The sequence below is a fragment of the Petromyzon marinus genome, chromosome 10 (genome assembly GCF_048934315.1).
Source record: "Petromyzon marinus isolate PM22_M1 ecotype Great Lakes invasive population chromosome 10, UKy_Petmar_22M1.pri1.0, whole genome shotgun sequence".
NCBI classification, from domain to species: Eukaryota; Metazoa; Chordata; class Hyperoartia; order Petromyzontiformes; family Petromyzontidae; genus Petromyzon; species Petromyzon marinus.
The window spans coordinates 2,473,053-2,487,392 of NC_133676.1; the positions used below are offsets into that span (position 1 = coordinate 2,473,053).

Below are 14,340 nucleotides of genomic sequence, written 5' to 3' on the forward strand. Positions count from 1 at the left end.
GCTCGGCGCGGGGCGGCACGGCACGGTAGTGTTTATTTAAAATGGCGATGGGCGGACAAGAGCTCATCTCGGCAACACTCACTCCACATAAAACCGCACGACGGTTACCACACGCGGGGTCACAGACATGGCCTCACTTCGGGGCATGACCCCCCCTGGTGGGGGGGGGGGGCTGAGAGGGGGGGGAGGGGGACACCCGCTGTGGGGGAGTGAATCGCGGGGACCCTGCAAACCCGACACCTCGCACCGAGGAAGCGAATACAAAAACCACCAAGACGGCAGCACAGGACCACGGCTGGCGGAGGGGCGGCACGGCATCGCGGCAGAGTCTGCCGGGTCCCTCCCCACCGAAGCGGCTCCGTGTGGTGACGGTAACCGGTTGCTTTGTGTAAAAACCCTGCTCGGCGTTCTGCACCAAACCCTTCAGGGCGAGTCGTGCGAGGGCGGGCGGGCGGGCGGCGAGGAGGAGGAGGCGGAGACGGCAGCTTTTGAGTGCGGGAGGAGCAGAGCAGTGGGGAGATTGGGGGAGGGTGGTGCACAGCGGGAGGAAAAATGGGTGATGGAGCGAAAGAGGTTTGGGGGGGAGATGTGAGAGGCAAGTGTAGAGATGCGGGCTGAGGGAGGGGGTAGAGAGGCATAGGGAGAGAGACGAGGGAAGACATGCGTGAAGAAAGGCAGGGGTGGAGATGCAGGGAAGGATGGAGGTCGTGGAGAGTTAAGCGAAGATAGAGGGAGAGAGATGCAGGAATTGAGCAGAGGCAGGCATGGAGCGAGGTGCAGGGTGGAGAGAGAGAGATGCGAGAGAAGATTTCGGCAGGTGGAGAGAGCGAGGATGCAGAGAGGCAAGAGATCAGGCGAGAGAGAGAGGTGAGGTTAGATAGAAGCAGGGAGAGAGAGCGAGAGAGAGAGCGGGAGAGAGAGCATGAGAGAGAGAGCGTGAGAGAGAGCGGGAGAGAGAGCAGGAGAGAGAGTGAGCGAGAGAGAGTGAGCGAGAGAGAGTGAGAGAATGAGCGAGAGAGAGAGAGTGAGCGAGAGAGAGAGAGAGAGTGAGCGAGAGAGAGCGAGAGAGTGAGAGAGTGAGAACTAAGGTTCAGCCTCCACTTCTCCCCGACGGTCCTCATCTTTGGATACCCGAAGGGCGACGGACCCCAACATCTTCAGGGGCTGGTCAACGTGCTCTTCGGCTACGCCAAGCTCGCCATATACAGGGCGAGGAAGGTGGCCCTGGAGGGGCAACGGCCAGCAGCCTGGGCATCTTCCGCGCTCTGGTCAGAGCCAGGGTGTGGCTGGAGTTCCGCCATGCGCGGCTGACCCACGTCATGCCGGCCTTCAAGGAGCAGTGGGCGCTGGAGGAGGCCGTGTGCTCGGTGGCAGATGATGGAGAGCTCTGCATGCAGATCTAAGCTACCCGTCGGAGGCCGTTTGACTGTGGGAAGGGCTGCGTGCAGGTGCAGCACTTGTCGTAGTTATAATAAAAATAGAGAGAGCGAGAGAGTGAGCGAGAGAAAGCGAAATGGAGTAGGAAGAGAGGGGGCAGAGAGAGAGAGGGGGGGGCAGAGAGGGGGGTAGAGAGAGAGGAGGGGCAGAGAGGGGGGTAGAGAGAGAGGGAAGGGGTAAGGAGAGCAGAAAAAAAAGAAGAAAAAATATTTTGTTGGGTCTTTCATTTAAAAGGGGGGGGGGGGGGGTTCATAAAGCAAAGCATAAAAAAACCGAAATGATGAACGGAGCAAAGTGCTGACTACACCAAGAGAGTGAGCGAGAGAGAGTGAGCGAGAGAGAGCGAGAGAGCGAGAGAGAGCGAGAGAGAGAGAGTGAGCGAGAGAGAGCGAGAGAGAGAGCGAGAGAGAGCGAGAGAGTGAGCGAGAGAGAGAGTGAGAGCGCGAGAGAGAGAGAGAGCGAGAGAGAGAGTGAGCGAGAGAGAGTGAGAGCGAGAGAGAGCGAGAGAGAGAGAGAGTGAGAGAGAGAGAGCGAGGGAGAGCGAGAGAGGTGAGGTTAGATAGAAGCAGGGAGAGAGAGAGTGAGCGAGAGAGAGAGAGCGAGAATGAGCGAGAGAGAGCGAGAGAGAGAGCGAGCGAGAGAGAGCGAGACAGAGAGCGAGAGAGTGAGACAGAGAGCGAGAAAGAGAGAGAGCGAGAGAGAGAGGTTAGATAGAAGCAGGGAGAGAGAGAGCGGGAGGGTGGAAGGAAGTTCAGGGGGAGAGGGGTGAGTGATGCGAGGAGAGTGAGAGGGTGGTGCAGTGTCGGTAGAAAGATCATAGCTTGTGCCCGTGTTTATCGATGTGACATCACCACCTGTATCGAATGCCAGTATTGAGCGAAACTCGAGTTGAAACAGTGCGCCGCACGTGTGTCAGCATTGTCACCTTCGAGCTGCGTGTCAATTGGACATCTGACGGATTAAACTCCCGACAAATCTGCCCTTTATGACGGATACACGGGTACACCAGCTTGAGTGACGGAGGGTTGATGGGCATTGGCTTCTTCTGCCTTTCCCTTCCGAACTGACATGAACCAACGTGCGTCCATTCACGATGCAGATGAGGCGGGCGGCTTTGGCGCGTCGTGGCGAGAGACGGGGGAGCCACGTGGCGGCTACAGGCGCGTGTTTGGCTTCAGCAGTTCAAGTAACATGAAAACAGCAGCGGCGGCGGTGGTCCGTGTTGACAAGTGCACATGCAGACGGCGGCGCGTGTAGACTCGTGGGGGGCATGCGGGGGAGCGCGTGATTTGCATAAACACGGCATGGAAAATAAATGTGCACAACGACTTGGGCCGTGTCTTGGACAGCGATGAGACCGGCGGCCACGATTTCACCCGTGGCAGGGCACGGTGGCCGAGGAGCGTGGGTCGCGCCGTCGACGGGGCCACGCCGCGGGCACGGGCCACCCCTTTCGTGGCCGTCGCCGTCGTCAAAATATAGCTCCAGCCTCCGGGAGGAGAGTTTGCGCTCGCGAGAGTCGCTGGGAGGAGGGGTCGAGGTAGGGCAGGATGGCCCACTCGGCCAGGGATCTGCGTGGCGGGGGCGGTGGTGCGGCACTTGTGGCGGCGCGGTGGCCTCCTCGCTCACACCCACGAGTCGGGCGAGTTGTGCAGCTGGCTCGTCTCGTACGAGGAGACGCTGTAGGGCGGCCGAGCCGCCGAGTAGAAGTCTACGTAATTGTCGTTGGCCTTGAGGTCGCGCCGGGCGGTGTGATCGGGGGCGGTGGCGGGTCGCAGCACCCTGCCCGCGCCCGGGTTGGGGGCCGCGGTGGCGGCGCCCAGGGTCACGTGGTAGCGCTGCGGGGAGCCTCCTGGGCCACGCAGGGTCGTGCGATCTCGGTCCGCCGGCTCTCCCGGTGCCGACTGGGCCGGGCAAACACCACAGACATGCTTCGTGAGAGACTAGGACTACGACACAGAGTGAAAATTACCCACACAGTCGCAAAAAAGCAATCACACTCCTGCTCAGAATATCCCGAGAGGAACTCCGCCATCGGGGACGATTGGCCACGCGGCGCCGCACTCGCCTGCGTGTGCCGGGGAGCCTCCTCGGGCGCGGGGATGGAGTACGCACGGTAGGGGCCCACGGTCTGGATGCGGGACGCGGACTGGCTGCGCCCTGAAGGCAACACACGCGCACGGACGAGACGCGCGTTTCATCGGACGTGGCGGGGTACGGCTGGGTCGGGCGCGACGGGCGAGGCGGCGGTGCCGCGTACCTCCGCGTGGCTCCTCCTGCGGGGCCGGCTGCTCGGGGCGGCCCGGGGGTGGGCAGCGCGACGTGGAGACGCTGCGCCGCTTCTCGCCCTCGGCTTGCGGCCTGCGTTCATCCGTGGCTCGGAACACCTCTCGCGGAGACCCCACGCTGCCCACTGGGCACACGGACAGCGAAACGCAGCTCAGGCGCTCGATCCTGGGTTCGCATGCTGCGCCAGCGTCACGGCTCCGTTGCCCCAGAGAATCGTGCGCCGGGCCACTGCTGCTCGGGCAGCTTAGCGGGAAACACGACGGTGGTACCTGATTGGCTGAGAGGGGAGTGCCGACGGTTGGCCGGGGACGAGGAGAGGGTCTCGCAGGACGACTTGTGCTTTTCCCAGTCCGAGGTGGATGTCGGAGGAGTGAAGTCGCCCTGTACCCAGCCGTCCTGACGGCACAAGCCCGGGGGAATGTGGGTGGTGCACAGCGTGAGCCATAGCGTGCGGCGACTCGGCCTCCACACTTGTCTGAGCTTGGGCATGCGTTGTACGTGAGAACGGTTCAGGTCGAGCACAATTACTCACGAACCAAGCAAAGAAGACAATCCACATAATGGCACACGGTTTTGGTGCATCGGCAACCTTTCCTAGTTATTCTGCACTGCACTGAATGGTCTCATAGTGTTCAAGAAGGACTTTACTATCACACCAGGCAACCCAGCAGAATGTATAATAAATAAGGACCTTTTGAGGTCCAGAATACCCACAGGCTGATGGACATTAATGTTACTTTTTTCCCCAAATGAAAAACAGACTTCTTTACTGTTTATTTCTGCCTATTCGTGTCAGTATACTACATTTCGCTGTATGTATTTTTTTACCAATGTTAAAGTATTTTCTAATATCTTTCAAATCCTAGAAAGTTTGTTTTGCTTAAATGTGACTTTGGTATCCGATGGCATTTCCCTTCTTTTCTTTAGTTTTGTCTGCATGCATTGGAGTTTGCCTTAGACGGCATTGGTTGTCACATGGTAACCAACATCACCTCCAATTAGCACGGTTGGCTACGTATGGCATGAAAGAAGTTCAACATACATTCATTATTCCATGCGTTCATACTGAGTAAATAATCCGTGCATTGTTAAATCAAACAGATGAGGGAAAGTTCCACAACTGCCTGCAGCATCGTCATAGAGGACATCATCTCACAAGATAATGCTGATGGCACCACACATAGCAAAGTCTTCTGCCTCTACACACGCCTCTTGCTCTCAAAGATCACCATTAATACCGAGCATTAGCCATTTGCCGATGGGACTGCGATACCTTGAGCCACGAGTCCCGTTCCTGGGGAACACAGAAGCCTCTGCAACAACCTCCATGCCCACATGCGAGTTTCCAGGTTGGACCGTATTCCCCAGGGCCCAACTCAAAAACCGTACTCGCAATTACGAGCGGCCGCAAACGCCGCGAACCCTCTGCGCGGCAGCGCTAATTGGACCGCTGCCGCGTGCGCTTGGAACAAAGCGTCCGGCGGGCACAAGCAGGACACTCACCTTCTTGTAGAGGCCCCGGAGCTCACGGTACTGCCACAGCGTGTTGAGCACCTGGGCTGCTGCACGCACCACCTTCGGGGAGTGCCTGATCCCCACACAGCCACGCACACACACGCCGCACAGCAGGCATGCACCGCCCGCGGCCCCCACAGCGAGCTCATCGAGACCTTTGTTCTCAACCGGCCCGCACGAGGAGGCCCTATGGCGCAATACGTCAGACATTCAACTTGGAACCCCAGCCTCGAGCTTCGGGGATTGAGATCTACGTAATGGCTTGAAGGCACGGGAACCTGGGGATACAGACGGTGGGGACACGGGCACGCGGCTCGCACCTGCCAGCCTTGCCACGCGTGATGCCCACCAGTCGACCGATGCCGCCCGCGTCGCACAGTGCCTTGGCGTTCTCCAAATTCTTGCTGATCACCTCGTGCAGCGCGCAGCACACGGCCGCCACACTCGGGTCCGACGCGATGGGGGCCCCGACTCCCTCTCCCGCCGGCACGGGGCCCGGGGCGTTCGGCAGACGCTGCACCAGGTCCCGCAGCGCGTACTTACCTGCACAGGAAGACCCACGCACGCACACACGCGCACGCGCACTCAGCGGCAGCGTATTTCGGGCGGTCCGCACCGAAGATTCATGGTGGATGGAACAATGTCGTGGTGGATCCGTGGAGCAGGGGGGGCACGGTGGTACCACGAGGGGTCACCTGTGTGAAATGTTTTCTGGTTTTATAAAACTCCCGAGAGTTTGTGTGGAGGCCATGCGCACCGATGAGCTCCTTGTTACGCGCGTCCAGGGCCATGTTGCGCAGGGCGGTGGCGACGGCGCAGACGACGCGCTCGCTCTGCACGCGCAGCAGCTCCACCAGGATGGGCAGCCCCTTCTCCTTGCGCACGGCGGCGCGCACGTACGCAGCCCACTGCATAGACAAAGAGCACCCCCCCCCCCCCGTATAGCCTTAAGAACTTGTTGGGTCAGCGAGCAGCTATGAAAGCCGGCATGGCACGAGCGGGACCAGCACTACACCCGGCCGCCTTCGTCTCCCTCGAGGCGATGTTGAAACACCACACCAGGTACTCATTTAAGACCGGGTCGACCTAGGAGAGGCCCAAGACTGGTTCAGATAATGGTTACCAGTTTTGGCCATGATCGGGACTCGAACTCGCATGGTAGTGCAGTTCGCTTACCACTACATTAATCAATAACACTGTGGCCTTTACATAAAGATAACATGCGACGTTTTGGGCAATGGCCCTTCTTCATAGCCCACATAAAACAGTTGTGTGTCGGCGACAACTGCCCACCTTCCAGGATCCGGCCGCCAGGTTTTGCAGCGCGCCGGCCGATCCCTCGAGGGTGTCGGGGTTGGAGCACTCGGCGAGCAGCGCCAGGTACGGCTTGGCCACGTTCGGGTGCCAGAGAAGCTCGGCGCCACGGGGCTGCTCCCCCGAGTCCGGCATGGGCCCCGCGCCGTCCCACTGCGCAACCGAACAAATGGGAGGGGGGGGGGGGAGTTGGGGGGGGACTCCCATGGACCCGCGTTTTACCCCCGTGCGGTGCGGTGCGTCGCCCCGACGACCATCACGACGTACAGCCAGGGGATTGCTAAGCCCATCTGTGTGGATGTGCGAGTGTTATCTCCTCGTACGCGTGAGAACAACTGCGTGAAAGCGCAATAATACAGTGGCTACAGATCCTCATGCAGGGCCTTGCTGGAAAAGTCTCGAAACTCAGAAAGGATTTGCCTGGATCTGGATGTTATACGAGAGCGCCACGCTCGCTTTACGCAGGCACACGCAGGCAAGCACAGACTCGGGGCACGCAACCTGCGTTCGTGTTGGGGCCGCCCCCTGCCCGCGAGCGGCAGCCATACCTCGGCGTCGGGCTGTTTTTTCCTGCGCCGCCGGCCCCAGCAGCTGGACTCGTCCTTGGAGGCGGCGCCGCGTCCACCCGGCGTGGAGGAGCCGCGCTCGTCCTCGCCGCGCGTCTGGCGGCCCTGCCGCGTCTCGGCCTCCAGGCGGTAGGAGAGGTTGCGCAGCACGCACACCGCGTTCTCCACCACCTGCGTGGGCGCGCACGGCACGCCCGGCCGGGGTGAGGGCGCGAGCCGCGGAGCCCCGCCGCAGCGCCCCACCCCCCCCCGCGTGGGCGTGGATCCCCGACTGCACGGGTCGCGCCGGCCGCTCACCTTGCTGTTAACGCCGCTGGTGCCGAGCGCAGAGCGGATAATGCCGAGCAGTGCCTCCACCAGCCCCTCGCACTCCCGCATGCGCTTGCGCGCGTCCTCGCCCGCCGAGCTCACGTTCCTGCGACACGGGAAAGCGGGGGTCGGCACTGTGCCAAAACGACCGCGCTCCCGCGTCCACCGTCGATCGCACCCGGCGCCCGCAGCGGCCGTTACCGGAGGCAGCCCGTGGTGTTGGTGAGCGTGTGTCCCGCAGGGCCCGCGTCCGTCAGGTCATGCAGCACGGGGCCCGATCCGGGTAGCTGTGGCATCAGCACGAGGTGTGTGAGCGCCGCCAGCGCGTCCTGGATGATGGGCATCTTGAGCGAGTCGCACGAGGACAGGTTCCACAGCACCCCTGTAGGACGAGCAGGCCGGCTCAGTCGGGCGTCTCCCTCTCACTACGGGCACGCTCGGCCAGTGTGTGGCGCGCTGGTGCGCGCCCCTCGGTGGATTGCTCCCAAGTTTATTTTGTGTAACGGGGTGAAAGCTCGAGAGACCAGGATGAGTCTCGATTGCAAGAGTGAGCCGGGGTCACAGCGCCACAGCAATGAAGCAATAGAAATAAACCCAACCGAAATGTCATGAACATACACGCGGAACAAAAAGATAATCAGCATAACTATCCCAGGGCTCCACACTCTTATCAGCTTCACACTCGCGCGGTGCGAGCGATCAAGGCTCACGAGGTGGCGGATGCGGTGATATTCATCTCCGCTGTCAAACACCAGCAGCTCGGTGGGACGCGGTAATGAGGACGGGAACGTACCCGTGACGAGCTCTCGCGTCTCGGGATCGGCAGACTTGCGCAGGAGCCGCACCAGGGCCGGGATGCCCATGCAGCTGCGCGCCGCCACTTTGTTGTCGTCGTTGGCGCGGCCGTACACGAGGTTGCGCAGGGCCCCGCAGGCCCCACGATGAACCTCGGCCACGCGGTGATCCAGCAGCTCCACGAGCAGCGGCACCCCGCCCAGGCGACGCACCTGTGCGCGGGTGAGTTCAGGTGAGCCCAAGCGAGCCCAGGTGAGTCGCCTACACGGGCTACGTGGGCACAAAACCCTGGCGGCGTATATCCACATGACGGCGTCTTCCCGGAACTCTGCCCAACGGTTACCGAGTTCCTTGAGGCTGTTCCCGGATAAGCTAAGAGTGCTGCTGTTCGTGACACCGAGATGAAACTGACAGAAGCCAGCATGACGCTCTCCCTAGCCGAGCCTAAAATAAGCATGCGGAACACGGAGGCGTCTCGGCTGCTGTGAGTAGCGATTCACACGTTCACACCCGCACCACGCTCTCGCCGTGCCGTTTATCGCTACTTGGGTACAGCCATCCGAGACAGCGGGACCACCACCACCACGTGTCTCGATCTCCGCTCGGCATCACAACTCCAGCCTCTAGTTACCTCTGTTCCAAACTTAGACCACTCTGTCAACTCTATAGACCTCTGCCCCAACCCGAGAGACCCGCCTGTTCAATCCCATAAACCCACTATCCAACCCTAGAGACCCGCCTGTTCAATCCCATAAACCCACTATCCAAACCTAGACACCCTCCTGTTCAATCCCATAAACCCACTATCCAACCCTAGAGACCCTCCTGTTCAATCCCATAAACCCACTATCCAACCCGAGAGACATCCTGTTCAATCCCATAAACCCACTATCCAACCCGAGAGGCATCCTGTTCAATCCCATAAACCCACTATCCAACCCTAGGCACCCTCCTGTTCAATCCCATAAACCCACTATCCAACCCGAGAGACCCTCCTGTTAAATCCCATAAACCCACTATCCAACCCGAGAGACCCTCCTGTTAAATCCCATAAACCAACTATCCAACCCTAGAGACCCTCCTGTTCAATCCCATAAACCCACTATCCAACCCGAGAGACCCGCCTGTTCAATCCCATAAACCCACTATCCAACCCTAGAGACCCGCCTGTTCAATCCCATAAACCCACTATCCAACCCTAGAGACCCGCCTGTTCAATCCCATAAACCCACTATCCAAACCTAGACACCCTCCTGTTCAATCCCATAAACCCACTATCCAACCTTAGAGACCCTCCTGTTCAATCCCATAAACCCACTATCCAACCCGAGAGACATCCTGTTCAATCCCATAAACCCACTATCCAACCCGAGAGGCATCCTGTTCAATCCCATAAACCCACTATCCAACCCTAGGCACCCTCCTGTTCAATCCCATAAACCCACTATCCAACCCGAGAGACCCTCCTGTTAAATCCCATAAACCCACTATCCAACCCGAGAGACATCCTCCTGTTCAATCCCATAAACCCACTATCCAACCCTAGGCACCCTCCTGTTCAATCCCATAAACCCACTATCCAACCCGAGAGACATCCTCCTGTTCAATCCCATAAACCCACTATCCAACCCGAGAGACATCCTCCTGTTCAATCCCATAAACCCACTATCCAACCCGAGAGACATCCTCCTTTCCCAACTGCTCGCCGAACCCTAGAGATCGACTCTTCAATCTCAGACGCCCCCCATATCACGACTCCAGAGACGCTCTCCACCTCGCAATCAATTCCTCCTGACGCACGCGTCGCCCCCACGCTCGACGACTCACCTGGGCCTTGACTAAGTCATCCCCAAAGCACACGTGCTGCAGATACGCGGCGGCGTTCGCCTGCACGGAGGGAAACTCGTGCTGTAGCATCTGAATGACCTCGGGGAGGTCCGGGTCCCGCCACGCGAACTCCCTGCGCTCGCACGGAGGGCACAACTCTGTCGGGAACTGGCAGAGGGGCACCACAAGGTCCAGAGCTGTCCCTGTGTGACCGTGAAGTCCACACGAACGCGTACATCACATAGACGCAATGAATACACGACACAAGGACACGATATACACCGGTGTTCTTCACTCATTTTCAGAGGGGAGCAATTACTCGCCGATAAGACATCGGTGTGAGCGAGGACCGCCACACATTTGAAACCATTGGGGCTTGACAGCATGGTGGGGTGTTGTCACGTGTTGTGTATTGTCGGGGGCGCCACGTCAGGGGGCTGAACTAAAGGCCACCAGGGGCCGCCAGTGGCCTGCGGGCCTTGCAATGAAGAACACTGCTCCACACAATGTACACAATAGCAGCACATGGTAGATACACACGATGTACACAATATATACACAAGACAACCACATAATGGCTACACACTGTCCAGAATACATAAACACAAGCACATGCTAGATACAATGCTAGATACAATGTACACAACGTATACACAATACAAACTATACCTACACAATAGATATGATATCAAAGATACACATACTGCTTACTAATATGTACATATTACACGACACGCAATATAATACGGACACTATAAAAAAAACTCATGCATTATGTTTACTGTTGTAGCATACTCAAGATCGTGAGATGTGGGTGGCGGCAGCTTGAAGTGGCCTTAATCCAGCAGTGGATCGATCATTGTTGATGATGAACACACAATACGTACATACATTACATAGTTCATATGCCACCTACACACAGTACCCACACGACATCCAACACACAACAGAGCTAAAGACAAAAGTTCACCCTATAGCCTTTAGCAGACTGTTGGGGCAAGTGCTGTTAGCGAGCACCTATGAAGGCCGGCACGGTACACGAGGGGGTGGGTGGTCAACACCACGCCCGGCCGCCTTTGTTTCCCCAGTGGCGAAGTTTACACACCACATCAGGTACTCGTTAGAAGCTGACTCAATCTAGGGGAGGCCGATGAACGGTTCAGATAATCGTTATTGGTGTTGGCCACACTCGGGAATCGAACCCGGGTCGCCGGGTTCGTAGTGCAGCGTAGCGCTAACCGCTACACGACCGCTCCCCGCTACTAAAGACAACGAACCCCCGTATAGACAAACACACAACCACACGAAGCCAGACCGAGCTCTGGGTGTGATGGATGGAGCTCTCTGATGCTGGCGGGGAGCACGTGCCACGATTTGTGTGGAAATTGGAGATAGTGGGGGGGGGGAATGGGAGCCGGGGGGGGGGCGATTGTGGGTTGGAGACAGCCTCGGGGTCTCCCTCACTGACGTGACACTTCACCTCGGCACGTGCAGCTGGCAATTAACGACGCCCGTGGCACCGCGGCGCTGCCAGTGATTGGAAAGAACGTGGTGATAATTGGGTTTCAATTTATGACAACACGACCCCCTTAGGATGGCGGAGGCAATCTCAGCTGCGTGCGCCACGGCCAAGGATCGCGTTTTAAGAGAGGATAACAATTGACGGCGATTTACAGCCCCGTTCAGTCCACCGCTGTACGAATTGAGGCGTCACTCCACCGCGTCGCTCATTGGAGGGGGGGGGGGAGGGTTGATTGAGCGATACTTCACCACGCTGGGCATTGTGCGTTCGTAGTGAAGCGGAGGAAGCAGGCGCGGGACCGAATGAGACATCCCGCGTCTCTGATGTTTAGAGGTGGCCCGAATTGAACTCGGATTGTCAGGTCGATGGGGCAGTGCGCGCGCGCGCGAACCTCTGTGCCACCGCTTCCGCAGTGGCCAGCTTTGGTGAAGTATGGTCAAACAGCCCCCATTACTGACACGGCATGTGGAGGCCTTCATCCATCGGGTGATTGACAAAAGCGCGATGAATGGGAGACGTTGCGCGCGACGCGGGGGCAGGCGTCTCCACGCTGTCGACTGCCGGGAGCCGTGGCGCCAGCCGAATACATGGCACCGAGTCTGAAGCCGTCGATGCCGCCCCACGCACCTCGCCACCAACGCTGCCCCAGTTCGTGCTGCGTCGGCACGCCCGAGGCTCCTGCGGTGGGGTGATGCTCACCTGGGGTCCTTGTGGATGCTATCCAGGGACGGCTGCCGAGTGGGCGCCAGGCTTTGAGTGGGCGCCTGCGGGTACGCGGAGACCTCCCCCCGAGAGAGCGGCCCCGGCGAGTATCGGTACGCGTCCGGGTACCCGGCCGAGGCGGCCGCGGGCTCTGGGTTGAGCGCGGGCGACGCCTGCAGCGCGTAGGCGTCGGGGAAGGGGTCCGCGTTGTAGGAGGGCGACTGCCGGTACGAGTCCGGGTCCGCGTAGATCTGGTGCACGGGCGACTGCCGGTACGGCTCCGGGTCGACGTACGCCTGGCGGCTGGGCGACTTCTGGCTCGCGTCGATGTCCGCGTACAGGTGGTGGCTGGGCGAGTGGCGGTACTCCTCCGACGTGTAGGTGGCCCCCCCCGCCGCAGAGCTGAAGCTGCCCCGCTGGTAGGTGAGGTAGCTGCGGGCGCTGCGCTGGCTGCCGCTGCCGCTGCGCTTGAAAGGCACTGAGCGGACACGGTGGGGGGCGGGGGGGGGGGGTCAGACGGCTCGGCTCAGCCGCGGTAGCAGGCGGCCCCCAACCCGCGCGAGGGAGACTCTCGTCTCCGTGCTCTCACGTGGCCGTTATGCGTACGGTCAAGACGTCTGGGTGTTGGCTGGGGGTGGGATTTGCCCTTAAGGTAAAACCGGTAAAGGCGCAGCCCTGCAAATGCTCTCGGAGAGATTTTGTCAACTATCCCCCACGCCGACCAGATGTGTTGGAAGAGGTGGCTGATTGCCACGCTTTACCCCAGCCAGCGGTGTAAATGCGCCCATTTACACCGCTGGCTGGTGGACAGAGGCGGCGGCGAGAGAGTAAAAAAAACTCGCCCATTGTTACAAACTGCCCTGCCGAGAGATGGAATTGAACTGGTCCGCTCTAGATTGCAAGTCCAGTGCGCTAACCATTGCACCACTGTGCGAGGGAGGGAGCTCTTGAACTCAAAACGCCGTGAGTTGCCTGAGCGTGTCACCCGCCCCTCCACTCCCGCTGTGTCGATTACTGCCGGGGCGAGCCGGTCAATAATACAACGGCAACGCAGCACAATGGTAGCACAGTACACGCATAGCCAGCCACTCCGAGCCTCCACACTCCCTTTTCATAGGTTTGGAGATGATTGTTTATATTCTGAGTGCTGTACGTGTGGGAGGAAACGCCGAGTGTCTAGAGAAAGCCTACTCGTGGCAGTGGATGTCACTGACAACTCCGTACAGGCTGGGTTTGCGAGCCCACTTACTGTACTGCCAGCTCCTGACCACCGCGCTGCCCAGCGTTTTTGGGAGTTTACAAATCTCTACGTGAGCCACAACCCACCGGCCTCCAAATCTGTATCACAAATCTGTAATCCATCAAACTCCACAGAACCCTCCCCACCGACCGCCGCCCTGGGGCGGGTGCCGCAGTCGCGGATTTCCCTCCCCCCCCCCAGCACGGAGCGGACGTCGTCACGGTAGCGACCGATTGATAATCCTCCTGGAGCATCAGACGGGCTGCGAGTGACTGTCCACGCGCCGTCTGCGACGAGGAGTTGCCGCCGCGGGAGATCGAAGCGTAGCGCGGTGCGAAGGGCCGATTAGGGGGCGGAGTGAAGTTCGCTCGCGAGGATTCGCCACGGGGCGCCCAGCAATCACCCCTGTGCGATTGTTTGATTCCAAGTCAATTTTGAGTCAACGCAACTGCTGCGCCGCGTACGGCTGCTGTTATTATGCGGCAGTAAAGCGGCGTTCGCCGACTTCGATCGCGTTAATTGCTCGGTAATTGTTGCGGTGATAGCGGAAAGAATTGGGGGGGGGGGGGAGAGCGGGGCGGGTGGGAGGGTGGGGATGGAGGGAGTGGAGGGGGCACCCACTTGTACTGCTGTAAAACGCGGAGCTCCCGTGCGCGGGGAGCGGAGGTGGCGACTGCGACCCTGGGGTGGTGTGTCCCACGCTGCCCTGGCTCTCGGCGGGGTTCAGGAAGGCGGGGGGCTCGGCTCCGCCGCCCTGGCTCAGCTGGCTCGAGTACGACACGCGGGAGCCTGTACGCAGAGGACAGCGGAGCACAACCGCGAGG

The 14,340-nt window shown here is 59.5% G+C and overlaps 1 protein-coding gene across 12 annotated transcripts in view; it reads right to left on the reverse strand.

The window, feature by feature from the left end:
* Positions 1-14: 14 nt before the first annotated feature.
* LOC116941114 (uncharacterized) overlaps positions 15-14,340 on the reverse strand; it is a 36,997-nt gene continuing 22,671 nt past the window's right edge. For all 12 annotated transcript variants that reach the window (XM_032951790.2, XM_032951789.2, XM_076066027.1 and 9 more), the window contains exons 7-21: positions 14,138-14,305; positions 12,274-12,754; positions 10,053-10,185; positions 8,224-8,437; positions 7,632-7,812; positions 7,419-7,536; positions 7,104-7,292; positions 6,535-6,708; positions 5,999-6,149; positions 5,562-5,784; positions 5,230-5,314; positions 3,996-4,122; positions 3,698-3,850; positions 3,506-3,597; positions 15-3,341 (exon numbers count right to left, since the gene is read on the reverse strand). In XM_032951790.2, the coding sequence (XP_032807681.2) occupies positions 3,063-3,341; positions 3,506-3,597; positions 3,698-3,850; positions 3,996-4,122; positions 5,230-5,314; positions 5,562-5,784; positions 5,999-6,149; positions 6,535-6,708; positions 7,104-7,292; positions 7,419-7,536; positions 7,632-7,812; positions 8,224-8,437; positions 10,053-10,185; positions 12,274-12,754; positions 14,138-14,305 (2,768 nt within the window). In that variant the 3' untranslated portion in view covers positions 15-3,062. The remainder of the gene's footprint in view (positions 3,342-3,505; positions 3,598-3,697; positions 3,851-3,995; positions 4,123-5,229; positions 5,315-5,561; positions 5,785-5,998; positions 6,150-6,534; positions 6,709-7,103; positions 7,293-7,418; positions 7,537-7,631; positions 7,813-8,223; positions 8,438-10,052; positions 10,186-12,273; positions 12,755-14,137; positions 14,306-14,340) is intronic.